This window comes from Seriola dumerili, unplaced genomic scaffold, assembly GCF_002260705.1.
Source record: "Seriola dumerili isolate Sdu_G_001 unplaced genomic scaffold, Sdu_1.0 BDQW01000187.1, whole genome shotgun sequence".
NCBI classification, from domain to species: Eukaryota; Metazoa; Chordata; class Actinopteri; order Carangiformes; family Carangidae; genus Seriola; species Seriola dumerili.
This window is the reverse complement of record NW_019174442.1, coordinates 1,378,506-1,403,288: the sequence shown is the minus strand read 5'-3', so window position 1 is coordinate 1,403,288 and position 24,783 is coordinate 1,378,506. Positions and strand designations below refer to the sequence as shown.

At 41.8% G+C, this 24,783-nt stretch overlaps 1 protein-coding gene across 1 annotated transcript in view; it reads right to left on the bottom strand.

Annotated features, from left to right (window-relative positions):
• Positions 1-24,783, bottom strand: part of map4k3 (mitogen-activated protein kinase kinase kinase kinase 3) — a 35,859-nt gene that overhangs the window by 3,400 nt on the left and 7,676 nt on the right. The window contains exons 2-24 of the mRNA XM_022752848.1: positions 21,357-21,414; positions 20,630-20,720; positions 20,308-20,372; positions 20,094-20,149; positions 19,730-19,777; positions 19,281-19,323; positions 18,903-18,975; positions 18,166-18,297; positions 17,569-17,631; positions 17,318-17,399; positions 16,753-16,869; positions 13,991-14,069; positions 13,754-13,812; positions 9,252-9,304; positions 8,706-8,744; positions 6,209-6,283; positions 3,738-3,789; positions 3,368-3,575; positions 1,426-1,532; positions 813-854; positions 498-582; positions 267-346; positions 54-114 (exon numbers count right to left, since the gene is read on the bottom strand). Coding sequence (XP_022608569.1) covers positions 54-114; positions 267-346; positions 498-582; positions 813-854; positions 1,426-1,532; positions 3,368-3,575; positions 3,738-3,789; positions 6,209-6,283; positions 8,706-8,744; positions 9,252-9,304; positions 13,754-13,812; positions 13,991-14,069; positions 16,753-16,869; positions 17,318-17,399; positions 17,569-17,631; positions 18,166-18,297; positions 18,903-18,975; positions 19,281-19,323; positions 19,730-19,777; positions 20,094-20,149; positions 20,308-20,372; positions 20,630-20,720; positions 21,357-21,414 — 1,768 coding nt within the window. The remainder of the gene's footprint in view (positions 1-53; positions 115-266; positions 347-497; positions 583-812; positions 855-1,425; positions 1,533-3,367; positions 3,576-3,737; positions 3,790-6,208; positions 6,284-8,705; positions 8,745-9,251; positions 9,305-13,753; positions 13,813-13,990; positions 14,070-16,752; positions 16,870-17,317; positions 17,400-17,568; positions 17,632-18,165; positions 18,298-18,902; positions 18,976-19,280; positions 19,324-19,729; positions 19,778-20,093; positions 20,150-20,307; positions 20,373-20,629; positions 20,721-21,356; positions 21,415-24,783) is intronic.

Here is a 24,783-nt window from a genome sequence, read left to right as displayed (position 1 = left end):
GACGGTAAAACCGTTTCTATCAAAACCACAGACACAGATACGTTAGAGCTCACCAGATATGGAAAGGAGACAATTGTTCATGACATATAACCAGGTACACCGCCGAGGGAAGAGCTGCAGGCAGATACAAAACATGACTCCCTCATTACTGAGGAAATTCTCACATAAAAGAGTAAAAAGTATGAACCAGAATGTAAATAAAGCGAAAACCATATTATCATAAAGCATGTTACTCTTATCTTAAAGTGCATGATCTTCAGTCTCACCTGTTCCATCGTGGTCTCATGCAGCTCGTTCAGGTTTAACGTGTAGATCCCCTCCTCAGCTCCAAATATCAAATACTGATCTGCGACACACACACAAACAGACAAAACATTTTAGAGCAAAGCAAAAGCTCACATCAGACAATACTTACAGGTTCCCTCAAGAGCCAGGGTGGTGCATTCATCACCCTGTGAGGTGATGTTCAACGCTGTGTCTGCTTTCCTATTGGTTACCTCTGGTGTCGGGGTTGATCCAAGAGGTGGCACAGTGGATCTTCAGGGGACAGCCGTTGAACACCTTGGAGAAACACGCACCCATCTGCAAATAATAGGCCGGTAAATATAAACGTGGTGCAGATGAAGAATTGTTGAGAATTGTGCAGATTATGATGCAGTATCATGTTGAAATTCCTTCCAGGGTTTTTAATCTGATGGTTTTTCAATAGTATAATCCAACAAATGTGAGAAGCATGTGATTAAATACGGCGGTAAATCTTTGCAAAGTTTCAGCTGTTTTCTGAAGGAGAGCCGAAAGAGATTGTTACTTACATGGACTTTGGGTGTAGGAGGGAGGCCATTACTGATTGGCTTCTAGGACAGACAGATAAACACACACGCACACACACACACACGCACACACACAAACACAAACACACACACAAAGTCGGTCAGCACTGGATTGTGAGAGATCCTGTGAGTCAATCTTACACAGGGTGTCACAATTTGACGAGCAGGGACTAATGAAGCTGAAGTTACGCATAAAGATAAAACCCTCTAGTTTTTGTTGCGGTGCCCCCACAAATGTCAGCTTCTCCTTCAAGATCACCAAATCTTCCACAGTACCTGAACATTTTAGAATTTAATTTTTAATTTTATTGTGCTGTTACAAAACTGGAACCACAATTTCCCTGTGCAGTGTTGGCTTTTGTCGTTGGTGTGGGAGGCGCCCAAACGCCACCCTTCCTTTGCACAGGCACCCTGACGGCGTGCGACGACCAATCCCTCATCTGCACCACGCACTCCACAGAGTGCCTGACTTATCTGCTCCGTGCCACAGCGATATGAGCAATTTAAACAATTATCTAATTTAATGCAAACATCCAATTTTGAATTGGATCTCTGGCGGTCTCTGGGTCACTGCTGTAGATCCAGGTCTGCTTACCGGAACATCCTTCTTGTCTTTCCGTATGGGGACACTAGGGGGCATGGTGGACTGTCTGTCTGCTGGACTGTCCCTCTCACCATTGTGTGGAGAGTTCAGCCCATTACCTACAACAACGGAGACAATGTGTTTGAGTGTCAGAGAAACTGAGAGAGTGTGTGAGTGTGTGAGGGGACAGAGAGGGAGAGTGTATGTGCATATGCAGATGTGTCTTCGAGGGAGAAAAGTGAGTGAAAGAACAGACAGTGACTCTGCTACTGCTAATCTGCAGGACTAGAGACACAGAGGAGAGTCAAACTAAAACAGTAACAAACAAATACTGGGAGCAGAGAGGGAGGGAAGGAGGGAGGGAGCAGGCTAGCAGGAAGAATACAGAGGATCAAATATAGTCATGATCAAAGGAAGGTGTGAATGCACCATATACCACCGGGTAGACGGTGGTGAATATAGATCAGTTATGGCTGGAAGGCCACATTACACTCTGCATGCACTATTATGTTCAATAAATTTGTGTTGGCTGATAAAATAGTCAAATAATGAGACTTTCTGACAAATCTCTGTGGCTACAAACAAAATCATTTCCCGTAAAGATTGAGAGAATGACAGACACACACACATTTGCGCACACACCGTGCTTCGCTACCGATGCGTGCCTGCTGAAAGCTTTAAGGACCATTCCAGCATAAAGGTACATTTCTGGTCTTTGTTTTCATCCTTTCAGTGTTGCTGCTGGTTTTTAAAACAGGTGACCGTGCAGTTAACCACATTCTCCAGTGTGTTTTACTCCTTCTGTGATGCAACTCCAAACACCACAATAAACAACTTCCTAGATTTCTACGAAAAGGTAGGAAATCTAAATATTCAGGAAAACGTCAAGTGCACGACCAAGAAATTGGAAAAGTTCCTCTCGAAAATTGATCTGAGAACCAACAGCCAACCTGAGCTCATTATGTCTTAACTTGGAAGTTTTAATCAGACCTGCCTTTTCTCAATCAATACAGTACGGAAACAGTTAAACCAAACTAGCTAACTTCTGCTTTTTATATAGTCCTGAGATTGAAAGGAAATTAAAATGTATATTTTAAACAATTACAACTAATAAAATGCTCTTTCCCCTCTGTGGAAATTGTAAAAATTTCCGCTGCTTTTAGACAGTATGGGAAATGTAGAAAATATTGGAAAAACTCATAATTTGGTGCCTTGATGCAATTCTTGTGTTTGACTATTTAACAGGAACCGGAAAAGACCAAATTTAATCCAAATGAATCAAACAATGGGAAGAATGTGAGTTGATAATGCACTTTTGATAAAGAATCAAAACTGAGCCAATATCATTATTCTCCTTCAACAGAGACAGAGCAGGGACATTAAGTGTATGTATTTTAGCCCTGAATGTAAATAGAGGATTCATTCATATGTGCACCATCATAAGAGTGTATGTTCTGATCAGCCAGGACGATGTTTTCTCCTCTTCCTTCTTCCTCCTAGGAAGTGAGGGGAAGTGGTAGCAGACTACTTGCTGTTGACTGATTGGATTAAAGAACCAATCAGACTTCACAAAAGATGACAAACAATCATATTGAGCAGTGGCTGATGGACGGAAGGAACTACAAACAAAAAAAAAGTTAAAAAGCACTATTATTAATGAACTCATGGAACAAATAAATCAACCAGACTACGAGGACTGACTAATGGGAGACCACACAACCAATCGAAGGGGACGACAGGTGCTGCGGACACGACCAATCTACCAATCGGCTGCTCTTACTCTCTTCCTTTTCCTCTTTTTCCTGCTCCTCTTTCACCTCCTTCAGCACCTCCCACGCCTCCTCCAGCTCCTCCTCTGTGTGAGGCGTGTGGAGCCACTCCCAGAAATGCCTAAAGCTCCCATCATCCTCTGGGGCAGAGTTTTCGACGTCCGTACGCTTCGGGCTCTCGTTACCTAGGCTACTGCGGCGGTGGGGTGGCAGCTTCGGGGGCGGGGGCCGCGGGGGGACATTGGAGGCGGGCCTGGCCGGGCTCGGCGTTTCTGGGACCGGACAGCGTTTGATGGTCCCTCCCCCTCCGCCGTCGTCCTCGCTGTGTGATTGGCTGTCGTCTTGTTTTTGTTGCTGCTGCTGCTGCTGTTGGGACGAGCAGATGGACTTGGGCTGAGAAGAAACGCAGACAAAGAGTTAGAGAGCGAAATCCCTCGAAACTCAAAACAAAAAACAAAAAACGTCTGTTGTATTGAAAATGCTCTGACAACAATTCTATAACCAAATAACCACGTTACAAGATGACACTAAACTGAACTGTTCGGTTGTTCATACCTTGGGGGGAAGCGGGGGCGGGACCTTTGGCCTCATGATAGTGCTTGATTTACTGAAGAATGAGAAGACGGAGGATTGAGACTCTGCTTGATGTTACACTCATAAACTAAACTGGAAAATGCTGTTTATTACAAACATGACTTACACTGGGAACACCACTGAGGCTATGGTGTCACTTGCCATTTTAAAGCAACTTTCTCTTTGATCCCAAGGGACAGCTTTCATCACACATTATAGTATTCATACTAAAAATCATGCGTATACCTATAGAGGTTTAAAAACCTGTTTCTTTAAACTGTTCTTTGATGAATAAGAAAGATCACACAAAGGCAAAGAAGCACAATCACACAGATTTTAGAAATTTAGTTTGTTCAATGTGTAAACATTTTTTGTGCATCCAGACCAGATTCAGTTTTCTACATGACCAGAGGTTAAAGGAAACTCTGAAATGACAAGTCCAACCATAGCCTGACACTTTGTGACACTAGGACAGACACAAGATAACTACTGTAAAGGGTTAACCGCCACATACAAAGTGAGACTGACACACCAGGGATCATTATGAAAAACTACAATTTTTAAAGTCTCTGAGAATAGTAGCACTGATACTGAAAAACTGAGAACACAATGAAGACAGTGTCACTGAAATTACTGCATGCATTTTTGTTAAAATACTAACTTCTAACACTTCAAATTCAACATAAATCTAAATCAAATTGTACTCATTTGATTTGATGCACCTGTTAAACACAATATTTAATCAAGCAGAAGTGTAAAACATTTTTTGTATTTGCATTACACTTGTTTCTTGTTTGATTCAACATTTTTTTAAACACCTGTTAACGTCTAATAATCATCATTTTGAACGCAGACCAGCACTGTATTCACAGAGACTTTATCTCTTTCGCCTTATAGACTACAGATTTAAAGAGAAACATGTTAATGACAGACAATGAACCAATCAGAGATCAGAGAGGCTGGCAACCAATCACAGTGAAGTTACAACTTATCAGTAACTGACACAGTTTACACTTCCAGGGCTGGGAGCTACATGGTCTGTCATCGATGCAGAAGTCATCTCGTTAAGATGAAAACAAACGATGAAAACAAACACTGTATTGGAAAATGTGTCATGGTGGTGGGATGCTAATGGTAAACACCTTCCTTCAGTTGAGCTTGTGAGGTTGCTAAGAAAACATCTGTTTGGCACAGAAACTGTGTCAGAAGGTGAGAGGATTTGTAACACAGCACTCTCGGCAGTACATCTACTGATTGAACAGATACAGTGGAGAGCTTGACTGTTTCTGCAGCTGGATCCGTGCTGGTTCAGGATTTATCAAAGGGAAATCACAAAAAGCTTATTTTGTGACAACAAGTTACAGAGTTCTAGTACACAGCTATAGCCAGCATGGTTAGCTTGTGCTAAAAGCGTAATGTTTAAGTAACTATTCTGGAGGTAAAGCATTTTTCTGATGTCACAAGCAGTTTTAGCTGTAAAACATGAACTTTTTAACATATAAATAGCTGAAACTGTTGCTCTGATTTCACTTTACACTAAAATTGGTTGCAGTCAATTTAGGAATTCAGGTTCTTTCTATTTTTGCAATCACTGTACTGTGTTCTCTGGATGTGACCATCAGCAAAAAACCTAAAACATGAAAGTATAAAGGCCTTTCTGACTTCAGTGGAAAATGTCTGTGTAGAAGGAACGCTCCGGTCCGCCGCAGACGTCTGGCTTTTACACAATGAGGGACGAGGCTGGACGCCAAATAGACAGTTTTTTTTTTTTAAAGGCCGGAGATGACAGAAGGCAGTGAACACACGCATACACACACACACACACACACACACACACACACACACACACACACACACACAGACAGCAAGGAGGCACACAGATGGTGGCGCAAGTGGAAAAAAAAACAAGACAAAAGCAAATAAGATGTCAAGGTCATGATGCTCTTAACACCAAAACTACACCCAGACCTCATACTCTGCACCTAACAAAGACTGGCCCTTAGAATCAGGGAAAACTAAATAAAATGCACCAGAATTTGATATGTAGCTGGATTTACGTGTTAGCCCTACCCTTGACTAAAGCTAGTCCCTGTCCCTGTGTCTTCATGGAAGTAAAAACCTTCTATGTTAACAGCCTCCAGGTCAGTTTTTTGGGGTTAGGGTTACTGTTAGTAGTTATTAAACTTCACACAAGTAGTAACAGCATGGAAAACACACAGGCTGTAAACACACACACAAACACAGGTGGCATATGTGTGGCATGATGGTGGGGTGTGCTGCATAGAGATGCACGGATGAAACTGTGGCAAAGACAGGAAGACGTCCTCCTTGTCCATACTCCTCATCCTCCTCCTTTCCTCTTTGAATAGAGGGAGGGATGTGTGGAGAAAGAAAGAGAGATGGGGAGACAGGGAGGGAGAGGCTTCCAGTTCTAAGACTGGGAGACAACTTACTGAGTGTGAGTTTCATCATCATCTGCACCATCATCATCCTCATCCTCATCATCCCCTAAGTGTGCCACATGGCCCCTGGGAGAGGAGGTGAAGATAGGAGTGGGGAAGAAGGGACAAGGGAGGGGTGGAAGGACGGAGGGAAGGAAGAGAGTAGAAACAGAGGTTGGAAGTAGGGAGAGCATAGGAGGGAGAGATTAAGGGAGAAAGGGAGCAAGCAAAGGAGATGGGAGATGACAACAGGACGAGGAGGAGGAGGTGGAAGAGGATTGGGGGAAGAAGGGGAAGGGGAGGGAGAGCTGAGTGAAGCTTGGTCCACAAACTACCTCTAACCCCTGAACCCAGATCTGAAAGGACTGAACAGATCCAAACAGATAGTGGAGCCCCATCTTCACACTGAGATCAATAAAAAATCAGCAAATTTCCCACAGAACTGAACCAACAGGGGAATTTATTCAAAATTCGCTGCTGATTAATTCCACAACCAGACACTTCCTGACTCAGCTGTACTGTTTAAACCTATACAGTCCTTGCAGATCTACACACCCCTCCACAACGTCTGATCAGTCAATTCAACTCAACTGAAATTTATATCCTTTATTCATATTAACTACACAGAGAAACAATCCATTCTTTGAAACTGGCTCGTATCAGAGAAAACAGTAAGTTGTTTTAATGTCGTCTCCCTGTTGTGTCATTTGCTCTTAATTGTCTTTTGATGCCGTTAATGAAAACTAAACACTTCCTTATTAATGAGGTGTGAAAATTCAATATCATGTACATATCTATGGCATTTTTATTTTTATTTATTTATTTTTTTAAACAGAAACACTGTTCTCCTTTATTACTTAAACAGCAGTTGATTGCACTTTGCAATGCTTTTGAACAGTGATAAGTTGCTGTCAATAAAACTCAACACCTGCAGATATTTCACAGTAAAAGTCTATCAGGAAGGCTTTTAATGTGAAGCATCTGTGCAGAAAGCGATGAGTCTCATTGACAGTAGCTTTGCACTGATCGAACAAGCACCAAAGTAGAAGCATGTGGAGTTAATCAGTGAATAAAACAGTATTTCTATTTAAAAGAGAAACACTGAGCAGATAGTGAGTATGAAAAGTTTTCTTGAAGTCCCTTATTAGATTTTATTTATTTGAGCCAGGCATAACCTGAGCTATTTTTGAACACCTGTACAACAACAACAAAGCCTGTACTGTCTTTCTTTGGAAACAGAATGGACTGAGCTGACTCCCTTCAAAGTGAACATATTGTAAATTTATCCCATCAAACAGAACCTTCAAGCCCAAACCATACATAGTAAACTAACCCTTTTCTTGTATTTAGATACAGTAAAGTATACAAATATGCTGTGACAAAAAAAAAAAATCATGGTCAGGTGGTTAACTATCAGACCTGTGTCTAAAAGCCTTGGTAAATAATTGTTAACAGTCTCTCCATCCTCCTTGGGAATACCACAGTGGTTAGGTTTACCACGTCAGAATAAATAACAACTGTCTGTCACAGATAAGCAAGAAAAAGCCACTTTCATCTACTTGTCAGATTCCTGTTGTATGTATTCTGCCACAGGTTGAGTGTTGCTGCATGGTAAGATCCACCTCAGAGGCACATGTACAGACTAAAACAAACCAAGAACTGCATTTACTGCAGGTCTCCAAACTGCGGCCGGGCTCTACTATTACTGCTGTCCATTAATGGGGACGAAAAAAAGGAGAAAAACTGGGAGCAACTAAACTAGAGAAACTACATTTTAAGTGTAACACCAAACTGGCTTAAAGAATATAATAATTTTAATATAACTTGATCATGTAAGTAAACATTGATCCAACAGACCTCCCTCGTAAACAATGAAGACTTGCATAGAAAAGAACTGTAATTTGGGCCCCACTGACTAAAAGGTTTACAAGACAACTTTGCCCACTTTGTCTGGAGATGTGAAAACTCTCTTTAATCTTTGTTACTGTGCAGACCAAAGAATTCATTGAAACACATTTGTCGTAACAGATCATAGAAAATAGCAAAGCACAAAAACGGTAATCATCATTGTCTTTGGGGCAAATACGAAGAATTTCTCCACAGACTTGCCAGTATAATTGCTAAGAACACCCACTGCAGCTTTGGCTAAGAAACTGCATGTACGTGCGTGCATGTGTGTGTGCGTGTGTAGGTGAATGCACACAAGAGAGTGTGAGTGTGTATGTGTGTGTGTGTAAGCCATGCTCTGCAGGAAGCTCCTATAAAAGCACAGCCTTTTCCTGATGACATCAAAGCGTGAAGCAAGCCGCAGAGGGAAAATAAAAACCCACGAGAGTCCAAACTGCTGAGGGCCATGACAGCCTGAGGGCGTTACAGCAGCGTTAGTTGCGTGTGATTGGCCCAATTAGTCCTGCCGTTAACAATGATTGGCTGATGGGTGGGCGTGGTTAGAAGACCGGCAAATCAAAGCACCCTGGGTCAATCAGGGTGTGAGAGGAGTCTGACTCACCTCTGATGAAGCTCTTCCTCCACAGACTTGAGAAGACTCCTGTTTGTTGAATAAGTGAAGAGAAAAAGGCACACGAGGAAATGAGAGGAAGAACAAAAAAAAAAAAAACCTCAATTAAGAATTTATTTGCTGAGACTGAAGGTCTACATGCTTTAGGAATCTTCTCGACTCTGGAGGACGTTCTGCTGCCCTGATCTGAACCTGAGCTTTCTGCTGACAAAGCACACTTGTCAGCAGAAAGCTCAGACCAACACACAGCTTCAGTGTCCTCAAACTACAATCATGAATAAATCATCAAGCCTACAGCATGAAATCTCTCGCTGCCTCACATTCTGGCTCTCCACTACTTTGTCCACAACTTTCCTCAATCTAGATGGTTAATAATAATAATTAAAAAAAAAATAAAAAAAACTAGGTCAGCCACAACTGTAGATGAAGGAACAGGAGAAAATTCAAGCGACAGAGAGAAAGATGATGGTGGAAAAAAGAGGAAGAAACAGACATGATGAGAGAGACAGACGGACAGAACGTGAAGGTGAGACTCACTTGTTTCCTCCCAGCAGACTTGGTGAATCATGCCCGTACTCCAACTGCAGGTCCTACGAGACAGACGCAAAACATTACTACTGTGACGTGATAATTCAGAACTGGCTCATTTTAAAAAGGATGCTACGTATCTGATTTCTCCAGAGGCACAAACAGGGCTGAAGCTCTGGGCCATGTGGCTGAATAACCACACTGAAGTAATGACCACAACTGAAACCCTGTTCAAGTGCCAAAATGGCTGCAGGGGCTGCTACTGTAGCAGCCGCAGTGACAGTTCAACAGCCTGCTAGACATAACACCATCCCCCATGAGACAGGATTTCACCACAAGTAGAGTTCATAACCACAGACACACACACAGATGTATACAGTGGCTAACTGTGCGTGTATAGATTTGACTCTTGCTGAGTTCACATTGTGGCTTAATAAATGTGTTAATCATACCATGTTTGCCACAAAAGCAATTCCCTTTTGTCTTCATAGCTTTGATAAAGCAGATGTTTGACAATTACAGATTTGTTCATATAATTAAAACTGCACCTGTCATGAATGAAATAACAGGTGCAACATAGGTAACTGAATAATTTAGCCAAAACAAAATTGGCAGTGTCTCTTTCTCCTACAGGAAGATATTTATGGACTCTAAAAGACTAAAGCAATTGTTGAATTCCTACTTTATCCTCATCAGAAGAAGCAAAAAGACGAGCAGGCTGACACAGCAGATGAGTTAGCTGTGAACAGAGCTTTTTTAATGTTTTATTTTTTATTTTTTTTTAAGTATCCAGTTGCGCCATCACGCCTCTCCGGCATGTGGTGAGACCCAGAGCTCGACAGGCCTGCTGTGCCTCCTTACGGTTGTGAAGCTATGACTAAAACACAGCTGTTCTGTGGCCCCCTTGTATATATATTGAGACCCCTAGTCGGGCCCTGACCCACTGGTTTAGGCGATTTAATCAATGAATCATCAACGTCTTTAAACTTGAACACATTATATAATAAGCTTCTTGAATGTGTACTGTTTTATGGTGATTCGTTACTTATAAGGTTTTGAGTTCCTGCAGCAGCTTTCCAACCAGGTGCAAGTTGATACAAGTTGATTAGTTTTGCAGGTGAACAATAAGCAGCGCTAGCTGAGCTCAGCGTCATTCTCTGACTGAAACAAATAGTATTTACAGCCACAATGTGAATGCAGCCTTGTGCCACAAAAGATAATGACATAATGCAACAAGCGTGCAGAGGGCAACACGCATACTGCAAACAAACAGATAAACACAAACACTCAGCCCAACACGCACACCCACTATAAAAAGGCCTCATTGCTCTGGTCAACTACGGGACGTAAGAGGTTAGAGAACATGTAAGCAGTAGTGTGCGGAAGAGAGACACACATTCTGCAGAGAGAAAGATCAGGAGAAACTGTATGTCAAACAAATGTCAGGTACAATATCGCATAAACTAAAAGGTTGAGTGTGAATGTTTATTCAATTTTAATATAAATGGTTATAACTACGTGTCACTAAGTGTCCTTGAGCAAGGCACTACATCACTACTGACCTCCGACCTTCTTCTCCATGCGTGCGTTTGTGTGTGTGTGTGTGTGTGTCTGTCTATGTGTGTGTTAGTGTGTTTCACAGAAATCTCATATTTCAGAAAAAAACCCACGAGATTTACAATTTGATTTGATTTGACTGATTGTGTGTTTTGTATGCGTATCTGAAAACAGGAAAGAATGACAACAACAACAACAACAATCACTAAGGACTCTTATCACCATGACAACTACAACACCAGTTAGTGAGGCAAAAGCCAAGGCTGGAAAAAGAAGAACAAAATGAACAGTAACAGATGGATGGACCAGAATAGATGGAACAAATATGTGAAAATCAACAAAAATACATGTTGGACACCGAGCAGCCAAAGCAATCAGCAGTCTGGAAAATGAAAAAAAAAAAAAGGAGAGAGACCGCAGGGGCTCGGAAAGCAAGAGAGCCAAAATAAGGACAAGTACTTGTCCTTCAGAAAAAGATTAAGAATGAGAAGAGAAGTATGGAGAGGGTAAGATGGAGGTATGAAAAAAAAGAACGTATAAGGTTAGAGGAATGAAGCCAGATTGAAAATAAAACGAAAAAGAAAGCAGGAGAGGCAGAAAGAGAGAGAGAGAGAGACAGATAGAAAGAGTACTACCAGATTAGATCTCGCGGTATAGTAGAGCTCCTCAACACAGTCCAGATAGGGCTCAGAATCACACTGGTCAGCAAGACAGAGCGAGAGAGACCTCAGTTAATACATTAACCTGGACTGATGGAGGGGGAAACAGGGGTGGGTGGGGTGGGTGGGGGGATGGAGGCAAGGTTGCAAGAGAGAGGATGATGGATGAAAAATGAATGAAGGCCAAAATGGGCTATGACGTCAATGGATCATCAAGACAGAGGAGGAGGTAGATGCTGTAATATTAATCTGAAGAGAAGAGGCGATGGATGGGAGACAGATTAAACAAGGCATGGATGGAACTAGGACTGAACTGGGGGCAGATAAAAACCAGCAAAACTAATAAATGAAATTAATATATCATAGCAGCTATGTGAAAGAATCAGCAGCCTCCACTTTATGCCAGTTGGTAATATTTCTTTGAATTAAGACTAATCCATGGTTCCTACTGTTGCTATGGATTTGTTGTTTTGTTTAGTATTACACAAGAAGTTAAATATGCTGAAAGTTTCTCCAGCCATTGACTCTTTGCTCTCTCTGTATTTGCTAGAGTCTCTTTTCAAAAGGCTGCTGCTAATCCTTTTATAAACTTTTACAGGAAAAATGTAGTCATGATTTATTGATTTTATAATGCTAAATAAAGTATCTATGTATCTATCTATTTATCTATCTAATCCTGAATGGACAGATCTTGAAGAGCTGAAAAACCACACTAGTCATCACGGCCGAGAGAGAACACACATTATTAGATTACTTTTGAGGAGAGGATGGAAACTGAAGGAAAAAGAGATGAATGTTACAGAATGTCACAGACCTACACTTGTGACTATGTTTCTTGACAATAAATAGCTGGAGGGACATAGGCAATGACTGAATATAAAGATGGCTGACATGACAGCTCCTCAAAAGTGAAGCCAAAACATCTCGATTGCCCCCTGGTGGCAGGCTGCGGTATAAGTCCTAAACTCCGCCCCCTCCGTGTTAACGACATGGGCCAAACTAAAAAAATCAAAGTACAAGTCAAATACAATTTTCGCAAAGATAAATTAATTAGTTATTTGATGCTATAAAACTGGAGTGTGATGTCATGATTGACAGCTGTGATTGACTTGCGATTGGGTTTGGCAGGTGTGGGGGCGGGACTTTGATACCACTCCTTGATCACCAGCACAAGATGGCAGTGCCCGTATTTGGGAAATTTCGGCTTCATATTTGATACAGTAGGAGGAAGTGGAGACGAGACGTCCATCTTTAGATACAGTCATTGGACAGAGGTAAGAAGGAGGTGAGGGTTTGATTCTCTCAGCAGACTTCACGGGACGAGGAATACAAAAGGGAGTTTGTGGGAAAAGTGCAAGTGCAAAGAAAGGACAGAAAAAGTGGAAGGCAGTGAGGGAAGGGAGGACTGACATTGTGACTGTACATGAACCCTGCACCATCCCATCTGTTCACTAGCAACCGCTTCTTTCACAAGTGAAACAAAACAAAAAGTCTATCTTCTGAGGACCTTAGTGAGTAAATCCTGTGAGATACGTGTCCACCCCTGCCTGTGAGTAAGGAGACATTGTGGCAAGAAAGCTGTTATTTGCCACGCTTCACAGTTCACAGGCCAGGTGGGACATATGATCCCGCCAACATATTCTAGGACTGTACCCGGGGTCTGCTCCATGCTAGAACATGAACAGGATTCCTCCACAGGAAGGCGCCTTGATCAGAGCCTGCACCACCTAAACTGGATCCTTTTAATGCGAAGGGGCAGCGGTTCTACTCTGAACTCCTCTTTTTGTCCCTGTTGGTTGATACTGCAAAGACAACTAATTTTGTCTGCTTGTATCCACAATCTCAAGCTTATGTGCGCACAACAAATGGGGGGGGGGGGGGGGGGGGGGGCAGATTGACATAAACTGCTGCAACCTGCTTTTAAAGTTCATGTTTGACTGCACTTGGACAGTAATCTGATTTCTTCTCTACCCAATAAAAGATTTCTGAACCGTAGCTGACATAATCGGGATAGATCGGGACGTCCTTAATGAAAACGCTTCAGTTATGTATCTGCCAGAGTGAACTACGTAGATGGGCTTCATGTTCGGTTCACCACAGACTGACGACAACATGGGTTGGTCAGGGTGCTTCCTGTGATTAGGTGAGGATCAGCCATGCCGGTAGTGGTGAAGTGACAACCATACAAACCAAACAGTAGAATCTCACTCAGAGACACACACACACACACACACACACACACACACACACACACACACACACACACAGAAACATATGCCACAGGAAATAACTCACCGGCTCATGATGGGGTTCCGTCTCCTTCCTCAATGGAGGATCAAACTTCACCTGACCAACTGAGGAAAGAGAAAACACAGAGACAGAGGTGAAGATGGAAACCGAGGGAACAACAGGAGATGGGATGATAGCAGGACAAATACAGAGAGCGTAGGTGACTTCTGTGGGATTTCTAACATAAAAAGAAAATCTATTTGAAGATGAATTTGTTTGTGTTGACCTTGTGTACACACTCACAGTTTATCTCAGACAGCGTCTTTCCTTCCCTTGTGCTCCTGCTGGTGGAACGAATACGATGAGGAACCGAGACCGGAGACTATCAGGGAAGAGACAGAGACAAACACATACACAGTCAAGGAGCTGCTCAAAGAATATACACAGTGTAGTAATTTACACTGCACTTGAGAAGAAAAAAAAAAAAAAAACCTAATCCTGGTGCTACTTCCTGTGGGTGGGATTTGATGACACAGCAAAACAGCCAGCTGCACTCTGCAACCAGACAACCAAAACCTAGCAACACGGACGGAAAACACAAACCTTCCAGGCAACAACATTAAGGTTTCACTCTAGTGTTGTCCTCTATACATTGTGTGATGTACAATATCGAGGCTAACAGCTGACACCAGCGTCACTCCACCCACTGACCTGCAGGCCTTAACTCAGCCAGTGTTGATGTGTTCTCCATTAAAATACACTGAGATACTAGTTATTGGTTTCATGACCAACCTGTTTATTTTCTTTCTGTACAACCGGTCATTCGCAGATACAGTGCTTCCAAAGAAGTCAAACTCTACTTGACTTCATGTCTTAAGTATTTAATGTAAAGACGTAAACTCAAAACACAGCAACCTCAAACCATGCTTGTAAAGCGACCAGAAAAAAGACAAACCAGGACTTTTAAAAGATGCATGTAAAAGCGACATCTGTAGCTCAGAGCAACCGACAGGTTTGTCTATTTAAAACCACCTCTTAACATTCTCATAGCACCACAAATCATGGTTAGTAACTGCAAAGGCAAAGGTAGATGAAGATGGCTTCCATAATCCCCACCCTTTTCATAATGCATCCTGTACACCCTGTGTTTCCAAACCACCAGATGGAGAGACAAGGTTTTGATCTTTTAACCAGAGCCGGGTAAAACAAACCAAAACTATTTCAAACTGCTTAGACAGCGTGGTGAGATTGACTGTATCTCCGATTTAAAATATTTTCCTGAACCTCAAAGTCCTTAAAATTGAGGCTTGAGTTTTATTTTCATTCAGAAACCCAACTCTTGTGGACAGAAACAAACCACAATGTCAACACTATTTGTTCACAAGTACAATTTGACCTGGATGTGGTTTAGATGCATTATTCTAAGTTCGAGTCTGATACTGTCAGACTTTGGAAACCATCTTTATGAACCTAGACATTTCTGTATCGCCCAGCTGCTGCCACAGAACTAGAATGAACTGAGCTGATCTACGGTGATGTCACTTCTTGATCTGCTGTGGTGTAGCCAATATGGCTGCCGAAGAATCTAAATAATGATGTCATGGAAGTTAGCAAAGTTTTGTGTCATTTAAAAAGTTGTAGTATTCATTACAATTACAAATTATAAAAATAAATACCAGTAAAAACACTAAAACCCCACTATATACCATTTTGTCTAAACCTTATCTATCTAGTTATGTTTATGCAATTAACGCTCGATACAGTTTTGGCTAAAAATCATAATATCTACTGCGTAACTTTTAACATGACTTTTAACCTTTGAAGACATGTCAAGACATGTTTCAGAACTAACAACAGGGCTGCAAATAATGATTATTCTCATTATCATTTAATCTGCAGACAGATTTCCTTTTTTGACTAATGATTAATGGTTTTGTCCAGAAAAAGACACACTGTCACACACTGGGGTGAAATGTCTTGTCTGACCAACAGTCCAACCTGAAGATCATGTGTGACAAAGACAGGCATCAAATCTTCACGTGAGAAGCTAGAAACAGCAAATGTTTGATGTTTTTGCTTAAAAAATGATTAAAATAATTATTCTTTTAGCAAAATAGTTGCTGATTAATCAACAAATTAATTACTTGACTAATTATTGCTGGCGTAACTGACAATATTACATAATTGTTAATTGAGGAAACTGAAACTGTGATCATATGATTCAATAAAAACAACCCCACCAGCTGATGTGCATGTCAGCAGAAAGGCATGAACGTTAAATACAAGTGCTCACTGGTATGTTGAACTAATTACACAATCGCCATGGTAATCCATCAACAGTCTGAACCTCACATGCCAATGTCAGTTTCCATGACAACACCAGTAGACGCTCAGTTGAACGGAAATCCACGTTCAGTTCATTCAGTTCTGTGGTCGTCCTCCTCCACGTAAAAACACAACTGACAAGTCTGGTTTGTGTTGTACCTTCCTACGGGCCGCAAAACGGGGTGCACGTCGAGCACCGGGGCTTATGGGTAGGAAATGACCCCTGTACTTAAACTGAGGAGGAGGTCGAGGATTGGGGAATGGAGACAAGACGACAGGGGGGAAAAAAGAGAGGGAGAAAGAGGGAGAAAGAGAAAAGTAAGGAGAAAGGAGAAGTGCTACAAGCAGGAAGAGGAAAGCGGAAGAAGAGGAGCAGAAGGAAAGAGAAGATAGAAGCCAAGAAGAGTGAAATGAAACAGGAGAAGAGAGGTGGAAGGAGAAGCGTACAAGGAGAAATAAGAAGGAGAGGAAAGAGGGAGTAGGGGACAAAGAGCAGAAAGATGAGTCACATGTGCCAGGGAGAGGAGGGACTGCGGCTGAGGAGAGCGAGGGTGAATGGCAGCGGATGGCGCAGGAATTTAATGAAGAAGAACAAATGAGGAGACAGAAGGACACCATTTGAAAGGGAAAGAAAAGAAGCGAGATCCAGCAAAACATTATCATTTCTCTGATGGCCTGCCTGCAAGCTTGATGACACTTATTTTGGAAATCAAAACCTCAAAGAGAAGGTCAAAGGTTACCTCGGGTTCAGGGTCGTCATCATCAAAGTCGTTGTAGGTGCTGTGGTCGGGGTTGTTGGCTTTGTCCAGCAGCTCGATTGCCAGCGTCCTGCTGAGCGGCTGCGACACAAAAGGGTGCTGGAGGACCGAGAGGAGAGGGAGCCAATCAGAGCGATGTCTTTAAATGACCAATCAGCAATGACTAATAATTAAATAACCCCAAATCATTCAAGCATTGAAGTGTGAGAAGCTGTGACGGATGGTTGATGGGTCTGCTTGGTCAAGTTTATTTAATAAACCGTATATTTTTAGTACCAGAGGCATACACCTGAAAAATGGGGGATGAGAGGCACTGGCCTATGAAACAGGGATTTGCTTATATTTTATATATAATGTACAACTGTAGCAATTAATGCTTTTAAAAAGTCTGTATTCATGTAAACAAACCAACAGGATGACACACTTTAATGTGGGAATGGTTTAATCTGCAGTTTGTATCCTTAAATCACAGTTCAGCTGGGATGGGTAACTTCACAGAGCTGGACCACTTGTGTTTTTTTTATAAATATGCTGTTTTATTGCTCACCTGCAGGAGTTTCTCAGCCGTGGGCCTCTTCTTTGGGTTCTTGGTCAGGGCGAGTTTGACAAAATGGTGGAAGTTATTTGTCCTGTTTGTCCAGCAGAGAGAGGACGACAGAGAAAAAGAGAAAGAGTTCATATTCCAGCCTTGAAACAAGTGAGACACAGGTTTGATAAAACTGGGTAACATCAACAGCAGGGTTTATGCGTCTACAGTAAATGTGTCTCAGTGGGTGAAGGGACAGGGTGGGCTCTCACCATTTGAGTTTATCTTTCAACTTAGGAGGCTGGAAATTACTCTTGGTCATTAAGAACAGAGCCCTGTGGGGAAAGAGAGAAAGACAAGGATTAATCCTCAAGACTTGACTACAGTGTGGGGTGTCGAGTAGCTCAGTCGGTTGAGCATCCGCCCCGTGTGCAGAGGCTAAGGTCCTCGCTGCAGTCGGCCCCGGGTCGAGTCCCGCATCGGACAAGCCCTTTGCTGCATGTCATTCCCCCTCTCTCTGCCTCCCCATTTCCTGTCTCTCTACTGCACTGTCAATAAAGGCATAAAAGGCTCAAAAACAAAAACAAAAAAAAGACAGTGGCGTAATGTTAAACAGTGGTGAAAGAGCCTCTTGCACAGCACACAATTATAAGGACAACATCTTACAAAACATCTGTTGTAGGTTCTGAAAAAGTTACATATGACTGATTAAATCAAACTAATATAAAATCAAGAGATACCTTTGAGAAGTCAGGCATCAGTGCTATAAACACAGATGGGGCTTTTCTGCTCCAATCAGTGAGTGAGGTAAGAATCGAATTTTCCATATTCACGCCGTATGTATAATGCACAAAGACACACTTCTCTACCTCATGGGGTGCAAGTCAAACATGGGTGGTTGTAGTTCAGCCAGCTCTATTGCAGTAATGCCCACAGCCCAGATATCACACAGCTGGTTGTAACCTCCTTTCCTCTCCACTGCTGCAACCTCTGGAGCCATCCTACACAGAGAGAGAGAGAGAGAGAGAGAGAGAGAGAGAGAGAGAGAGACAGAAGGAGGGCATGAAAAAAAACAAGAGGGAAAGAATGGGAGTAAAATGTGTGTTAATTTTTTTTCTTCACAAAATCAGGTTAATTAAACAGCTAAACACAAGAACTGCATTAGATTTTTTTTCCTCCAGTATTTCCCTGCAGCAGCACAGAGGGAGACGCCGCCATGACCTTGATCTACAACCCTCTTGACGTCTCCATGACCCTACGTCTGTCTGAGTTTCTCTAGAGCCCAAGAATACGATTCATTCCTGGTTTGTTAAGGTTTTGTGAGGAGGTGAATAATCTGGATTCACTACAGCAACCATCAGATAATGCGATAAATGCATGAAACATGTTAGACGAGACATTCTGGCATGTACCTGGCATGAGCCATTAGACAAATCTCTTGATACTGCCTGATGTAAGACAGTTTATCAAATTCCCGCCCTATCCCCAGCTGCTTCAAGGCCTCTCACATGCAGTAGGAAGTTGGATTTTACACATTTACTTTGTCAGCATGTTTATCCACATGCAGTTTTAAAGGAGATGACAGAGAAAAACAAGCACGACTCACCAGTAAGGAGTTCCAATGAATGACTTCCTCTTGGCAAGAGTTGCTGTGATCTGGGCCGATACACCAAAGTCAGCTGCAGAGAGAAAAAGGGAGAGGAGAGAAAAAAGGGGGAAAGGGAATTAGAAAGAAGAACGAAATAGAGAATAATAGAAGGGAAGGAGTGAAAGAATTGAAAAGGGAATAAAGAATGAAGAAAGAATGTGAGCAAGAAATAAAAAAAATAAAAAGTTGGAGAGTAGGAACAGCAATGATTATACGAAGGAGGGAGCAGGAGAGACAGAGGAGAGAGAAAAGAAAACCAAGTCAGTAAATGAGGCCATTCAGATTCACGCTTTTGAAGCAGAGGGAAGTTGCAGAGGTTTTGCATGTTCCTCTTACCTAGTTTAACGTAGCCGTTGTCTGTCAGGAGGATGTTGGCTCCCTGTCAGAGACAAACACGCCATGCATCAGGAAACAACACCAGAAATCACAACTTCAGGTCAATTCAAATGAACTTGAGAAGCAGCATTCAGCTGTGCAGGTTTGTTGCAAAGTGATTTATCATTGATCAGTGCATCCTGCAGCTATGATTCAATAATCATTTCCCCTGCCACTAACCCCATCAGCTGTGTTTGGGGTTCAATTCTTATTTTCTTTCACTTTTTATCACTAAAAATGTACAAACTGTAAATTGGCTCTATGACAATTTTCACAGATTCTCAAGAGGAGTTGATTTCAATATAAAGCTATTTCAGTAGTTGCTGTGGATTTGACTAAACTGTAAAAAGGTTTGACCTTGCTCTTCATTTTATAACATGCATATTCCATACAGTTTTCTCCAAACTCACCTTGATGTCTCTGTGCATTTTGCCTTTGTTGTGTAGATAGTATAAACCCTGAAAACAGAATCACAATTTTAAAATGCGTATGTGGAGCACAGTTCTATCATGAGAAAATTTTTAAATAACTCAGCTAAGTTTCCTGATGTCATTTATCTATTGATTAACTGTGAGGATTAAGCAGAAGAGCCAATGAACACTTCCAATCATTCATGATTTTGGTGTCTATGCTCATCATTTCACGGAGAGAGAACATGAAGCAGCTCCAGCTAAACAGGCCACCACTCTCCTAAAATATGCCTCTGTGGTTATTATCCCCCTCTTCTATTCAAAAAGACACACACTGATATAATAACCACACTGTATACGTTACCTGCAGGGTCTCCCGTGACATGTAGGCTATCTGTGACTCTGACAAGGGCCCGGTTACTGGAGGAGTGAAAGAAGGAAGAGACAGACAAACATCAAGAAAGAAAGAGAGAGACGAAGGAATATTAAAGAGTGAGAACAATATAAAACTAAATTTAAAAAAACAACAGTTATCAAAATGTGTGTGTGTGTGTGTGTGTTTGAGTGCATGTTGTTACCGTGATAGATGTCCTGCAGAGAACCTCCTCCACAGTACTCCATACTGATCCATAACTTATCTCTCCTGCACACACATAGAATATTTTGTCAGTATACCTTTACACATACACACAATGTCTCACACAACTAATTTCTAATTTCTTTTTTCCATCTGTCTTTTATTTCCTCACTCACACACACACACACACACACACACACACACACACACACAAACCAGAGTAATGCAATATTCTTCAATATCAACAACATGCACATTGATGACAAGCATAAATAAATATTGTTACATCTAACACTCACACACACACACACACACACACTTACCGGAGATAACTGCCAAAATAGGCAACAATGTTGGAGTGTTTACAGTCCTTCATCATTATAATCTCCTGCTGGACGACAGCAAAGTCCTCACCTGGAGAGAAAACACATGTGTGTACACACACACTATTATTACAGTGATAATCTAATATCTAAATGCTTGATGTGGTCATTATTATTTACAAAGCAATGCAAAGTAACAGAACGATGGAGAAGTGGATTTGTGTTTGAGTCAGTGTGTGTGTGTGTGTGTGTGTGTGTATGTGTCTGGCTAAATGATGCGGGGCAGACTCATGGAAGCCAGTGTAAAAGGATGGAGGGCAGCAGAGCGGGTTTCTACATATTTTCCTTCTTTAAATTCCACATTAAAGACCTTAATTATTTAGCAGCGGTGTGATGATAAATTTCCACACTTCCTGTAACTTCTGACGGGTTTTTTTTGTTTGTTTTCCTTTTTTCAGTGGAGGAACAGATGATGGAAACCAGCAGAGGGGGAGGAAAGGGAAAAATAATGCATGGGACAATGATAGAAGGAAAGGATCTATAAGTGTAGGGTGAGAGAGGGAGTGAACAGGGGGGAGTGTGGAAAAGAGTCCTATGAAGGAAAAAGGCTAAAGGAAAAAACGGAGAGAGAAAAATTGAGGAACACAGGCTGAAAAAGCGATTGAGAAGGAGATATAGCAAAAAAGCAGGGAGATAAAGGAAAAGAGAGAAAGATGAGATAACTCACCCGGTTCCAGTTTGATGACTTTGATAGCAGCCAGCTCTCCTGTGTTAACATTACGAGCCTGAAGGAGGGAGAGAAGAGAGAGAATGGGTGAGTGGCGCCTTTGAAACAACGGTTATTTCTTAGCAATGTTGTTCATGCAACTTTGAGGCAGACTGGAGCTGCACCGATTCCATGTGTGAAAAAAAATCAAACACCATTATACTGTACAGTATAATGGTGTTTGATAAACCTTCAAACTCGTGGACCTGCACCCTTTTCTGGATTATATTTCATCCTATACCAGCACCTGCAGCACAACCCCCCCACCCCCCAACATCAACGGCAGCCCCTTGCGGTAAAGGTCATACAGCGATGATGGAGACAAGTGCAATGGAGAAACAGCAGGCATGATGGGAAAGTTGTAACTAATACTTTAAAGACATTTCAGAGCAGCTGGATCCCATTTGGAACTGTTGCACGATTACCTTTAATCCAATTGTCAGACACACAATCCCCAATCCTTTCTCCAGTTTAGACCCTGATGCAAAATTACATGAGTCATGACATTTTGTCATGAGTGCTTCACCTTCACGTTCCTGATGCAACCAGGAAAAAAAACAAACAAAACACGATTTTCCAATATGTTGCTTGCAGCCAGTTTTAAGGCAGGGTGACAGAGGGATGTCTTGACCTCAACACAGTTTTTCCTGTATTCCTGAAAAGCTGATTTTTGTCGAAAAAAGTTGTTTTTTGCAGAACGCAGAGGCTGATTTTCTATAAATAGTACAGCGTGTTTACCTTTAGCAGCAGGGCTGGTCGGGGAGAGGAATTCTATATGAAGTACACATGAATAAAAGATGGTTTTTGCTCACTTCTCCCAGGCCAAGAGTGTGCAAGTATGACTGTGTGTGACAGTGCATTAAGCATGTGTGAGAAAATGAGAGGGGGAGGGAGAGAGAGAGAAAGAGAGAGCGTGTGTGAGAGTGTGTAAGTGAAAGAAACAAAGGGAAAAAGGTGTCTCTAGTTAAGTGATAAGAATTTCAAAATGAGAGACAAAACAAGAGTTTCAGTACCATTAACAGCTTGGAAGTAATTTGTCAAGTCTCTGACACAACAGCTCTAATTTCTTCTTCCTCTAGTCTCAAGGAAGCAGCTGACAGAAACACCCCCATCTACCCTGATCCTGGCTGCTGCCTCACCAGCATATTTACCCAACATCAGTGAGGGAAACCATGACATTTCACGTTCTGGTCGGTTCACTTTACGGGGAAGTTGTCAAATGCTAGAGGGTCTATATAAGGGTCTTTATAATAAAGTCCATCAAGCCTCTGTCACTGGTGGAATTTCCATTTTTGATATAGTCACATCAGGACAGAGAATAACAGGATAATATTCACAGATTACAGTATATAAAAAAGTGAAGTGTTTTCTCTAAATACATTGCATGTATAAAATGTTCAAACCGTATCTAATGAGGCACAATTCATTTCTAAAAACTCAAAATGAGACGTACATAAAATTGCATTGAAGTTTTCCATGCTTCTGATGCAGTGATAATGTGCTAACTGAGCTGCCTCGTCAGCACGAGCTGTGATCGCCCTTATAGCTGAAGGGTGAAAGAAAAAAAAAAAGAAAAAAAAAAGTGGCACAAACAGAAATTCAACTTCAAAAACAAGAACCAGGAGTTCTGCCCACACAAGTGCACTGCAGAAACACAACAGCGAGGAGGAGACTAAATAAAGTCAAGAACTCAAGGGTAACCACAGGAAGAACAACCGCACTATCAAATATTAATCAATAACGTTACACACAATGAAGACGGATTTTTAGTTTTGTCGAAGAAGAGGACAAGAACTGTTTCCTCGGTTCAAGAGGAAAATCAAGTGAAGAAGAACTGAGGCAGAGGACGAACGACAGAGGCCGGCCCACTCCAAAACAAAGCTGTGGTGGGAGGGGGGACGGACAAAGAGACGCAAAGAGAAAAGAAGAAGAGAGAAGCCGAGAGGAGAGCACAGACAGTGTGTCTTCAGTCTGAGATGACTCATAGAGCTCAGTGCCACTGTTAGTGGCAACAACACACAGCCTGACTCGACTTGACTGACTGGTTGTTGTGACTGACTGACTGACTGACTGACTGAAGCAAGCTGTTTGGTGTGATCAAGTAGGTGCAGGTTTGATCATCAGTCCCCCAAAAGGCCTGCTATACTGAAGTGCCCTTGAGCAACAGCCTGAATTCCTCTCTGACATCCAGTGCCGAGGCAGGCGAACGTATTCAAGCACAAACAAACTCACAGTGAAAGACGGTTTCAGAGGCCTGAGCGAACAGAAGAAAACAAATGATGCTGTGTGACGCTCATCTGGGCTAATCAGAAAACAACAAGGAAACATTTTCACAAACTTTCACGCTCAATCAAGCTCAACTTTTTGTGTCAACCAGTGCGATTCAGAAAATGCTCAAGTCCATCAAATCTAATTAGTTCTCTTATGTGATTCATGGACAAAATGAATGACTGACATGTAAGAACAATACTGAAAATGCCACGGCAAAGCAGTGCAATCCATCATTCGCTGACATTTCCATTCAGTGACGAATCAGTGGCTGAACAAATAATGATCTACCAAATGATCAAACAGAAATCACTTCATAGAAAGCTGTTTTTAATAGTTAGATTTAATAGATGGGAAAACAAAAAGCAAAAGTTTATCGCTCTCACTCTAATTTATTCTAGGTGAGAACTTCGAACCCGTCAGTTAAAATGTCACATAAATGAATAACTAAGGTCATCACCACTGCATGAACACAGCCTGGGCCCCTGACTGTTACATGTTACTGTTACAGACAAAATGACTGACTTGGTGCTGGTGACACAGAGGAAGGGTGATTAAGGCGACAAAGCCAATGACGCACAGTATGTACTGGGGAATAGGGGCTGATGCATGTACCAATACAACAACTGAATTTCGGTATCGGAAAACTGTTTTTCTATATAATATTTTAAGAAATAAACACATCCTTCTCCATTTAACTAAGGAAGACAAAGTTCTCAAATATTCAACACAAACAGAACTTAAAATATTCCCAATTATGATTCAAGTAAGAGACTGTCTCATCTGAGAAGACAATATGTCAATATGAGCAAACAATTCATGCAAAATTCTGGTGCTCAGCAGCATGAATGGATTAATAAACGGGTCTTCTGAGTTAAAGGCTCCTGGTCCACAGCCTCTCTTTGAAGTTACTGTAAACATTTCTTGCTGGGAAGTCAAGCGAACGACTACAAAGCGACACAAAACAACTACAAAGAGACACAGAATGACCACAAAGAGGCGCAGAATGTGTGTAGTTGAAAGAGAGGGGGGAAAAAATGACACGGAGACACAGAATTAAGTGACTACATGCAGCATTTTCAGTCTCCTTCAGTCTGTGGGTCTTGCTCCTATGTAGTTG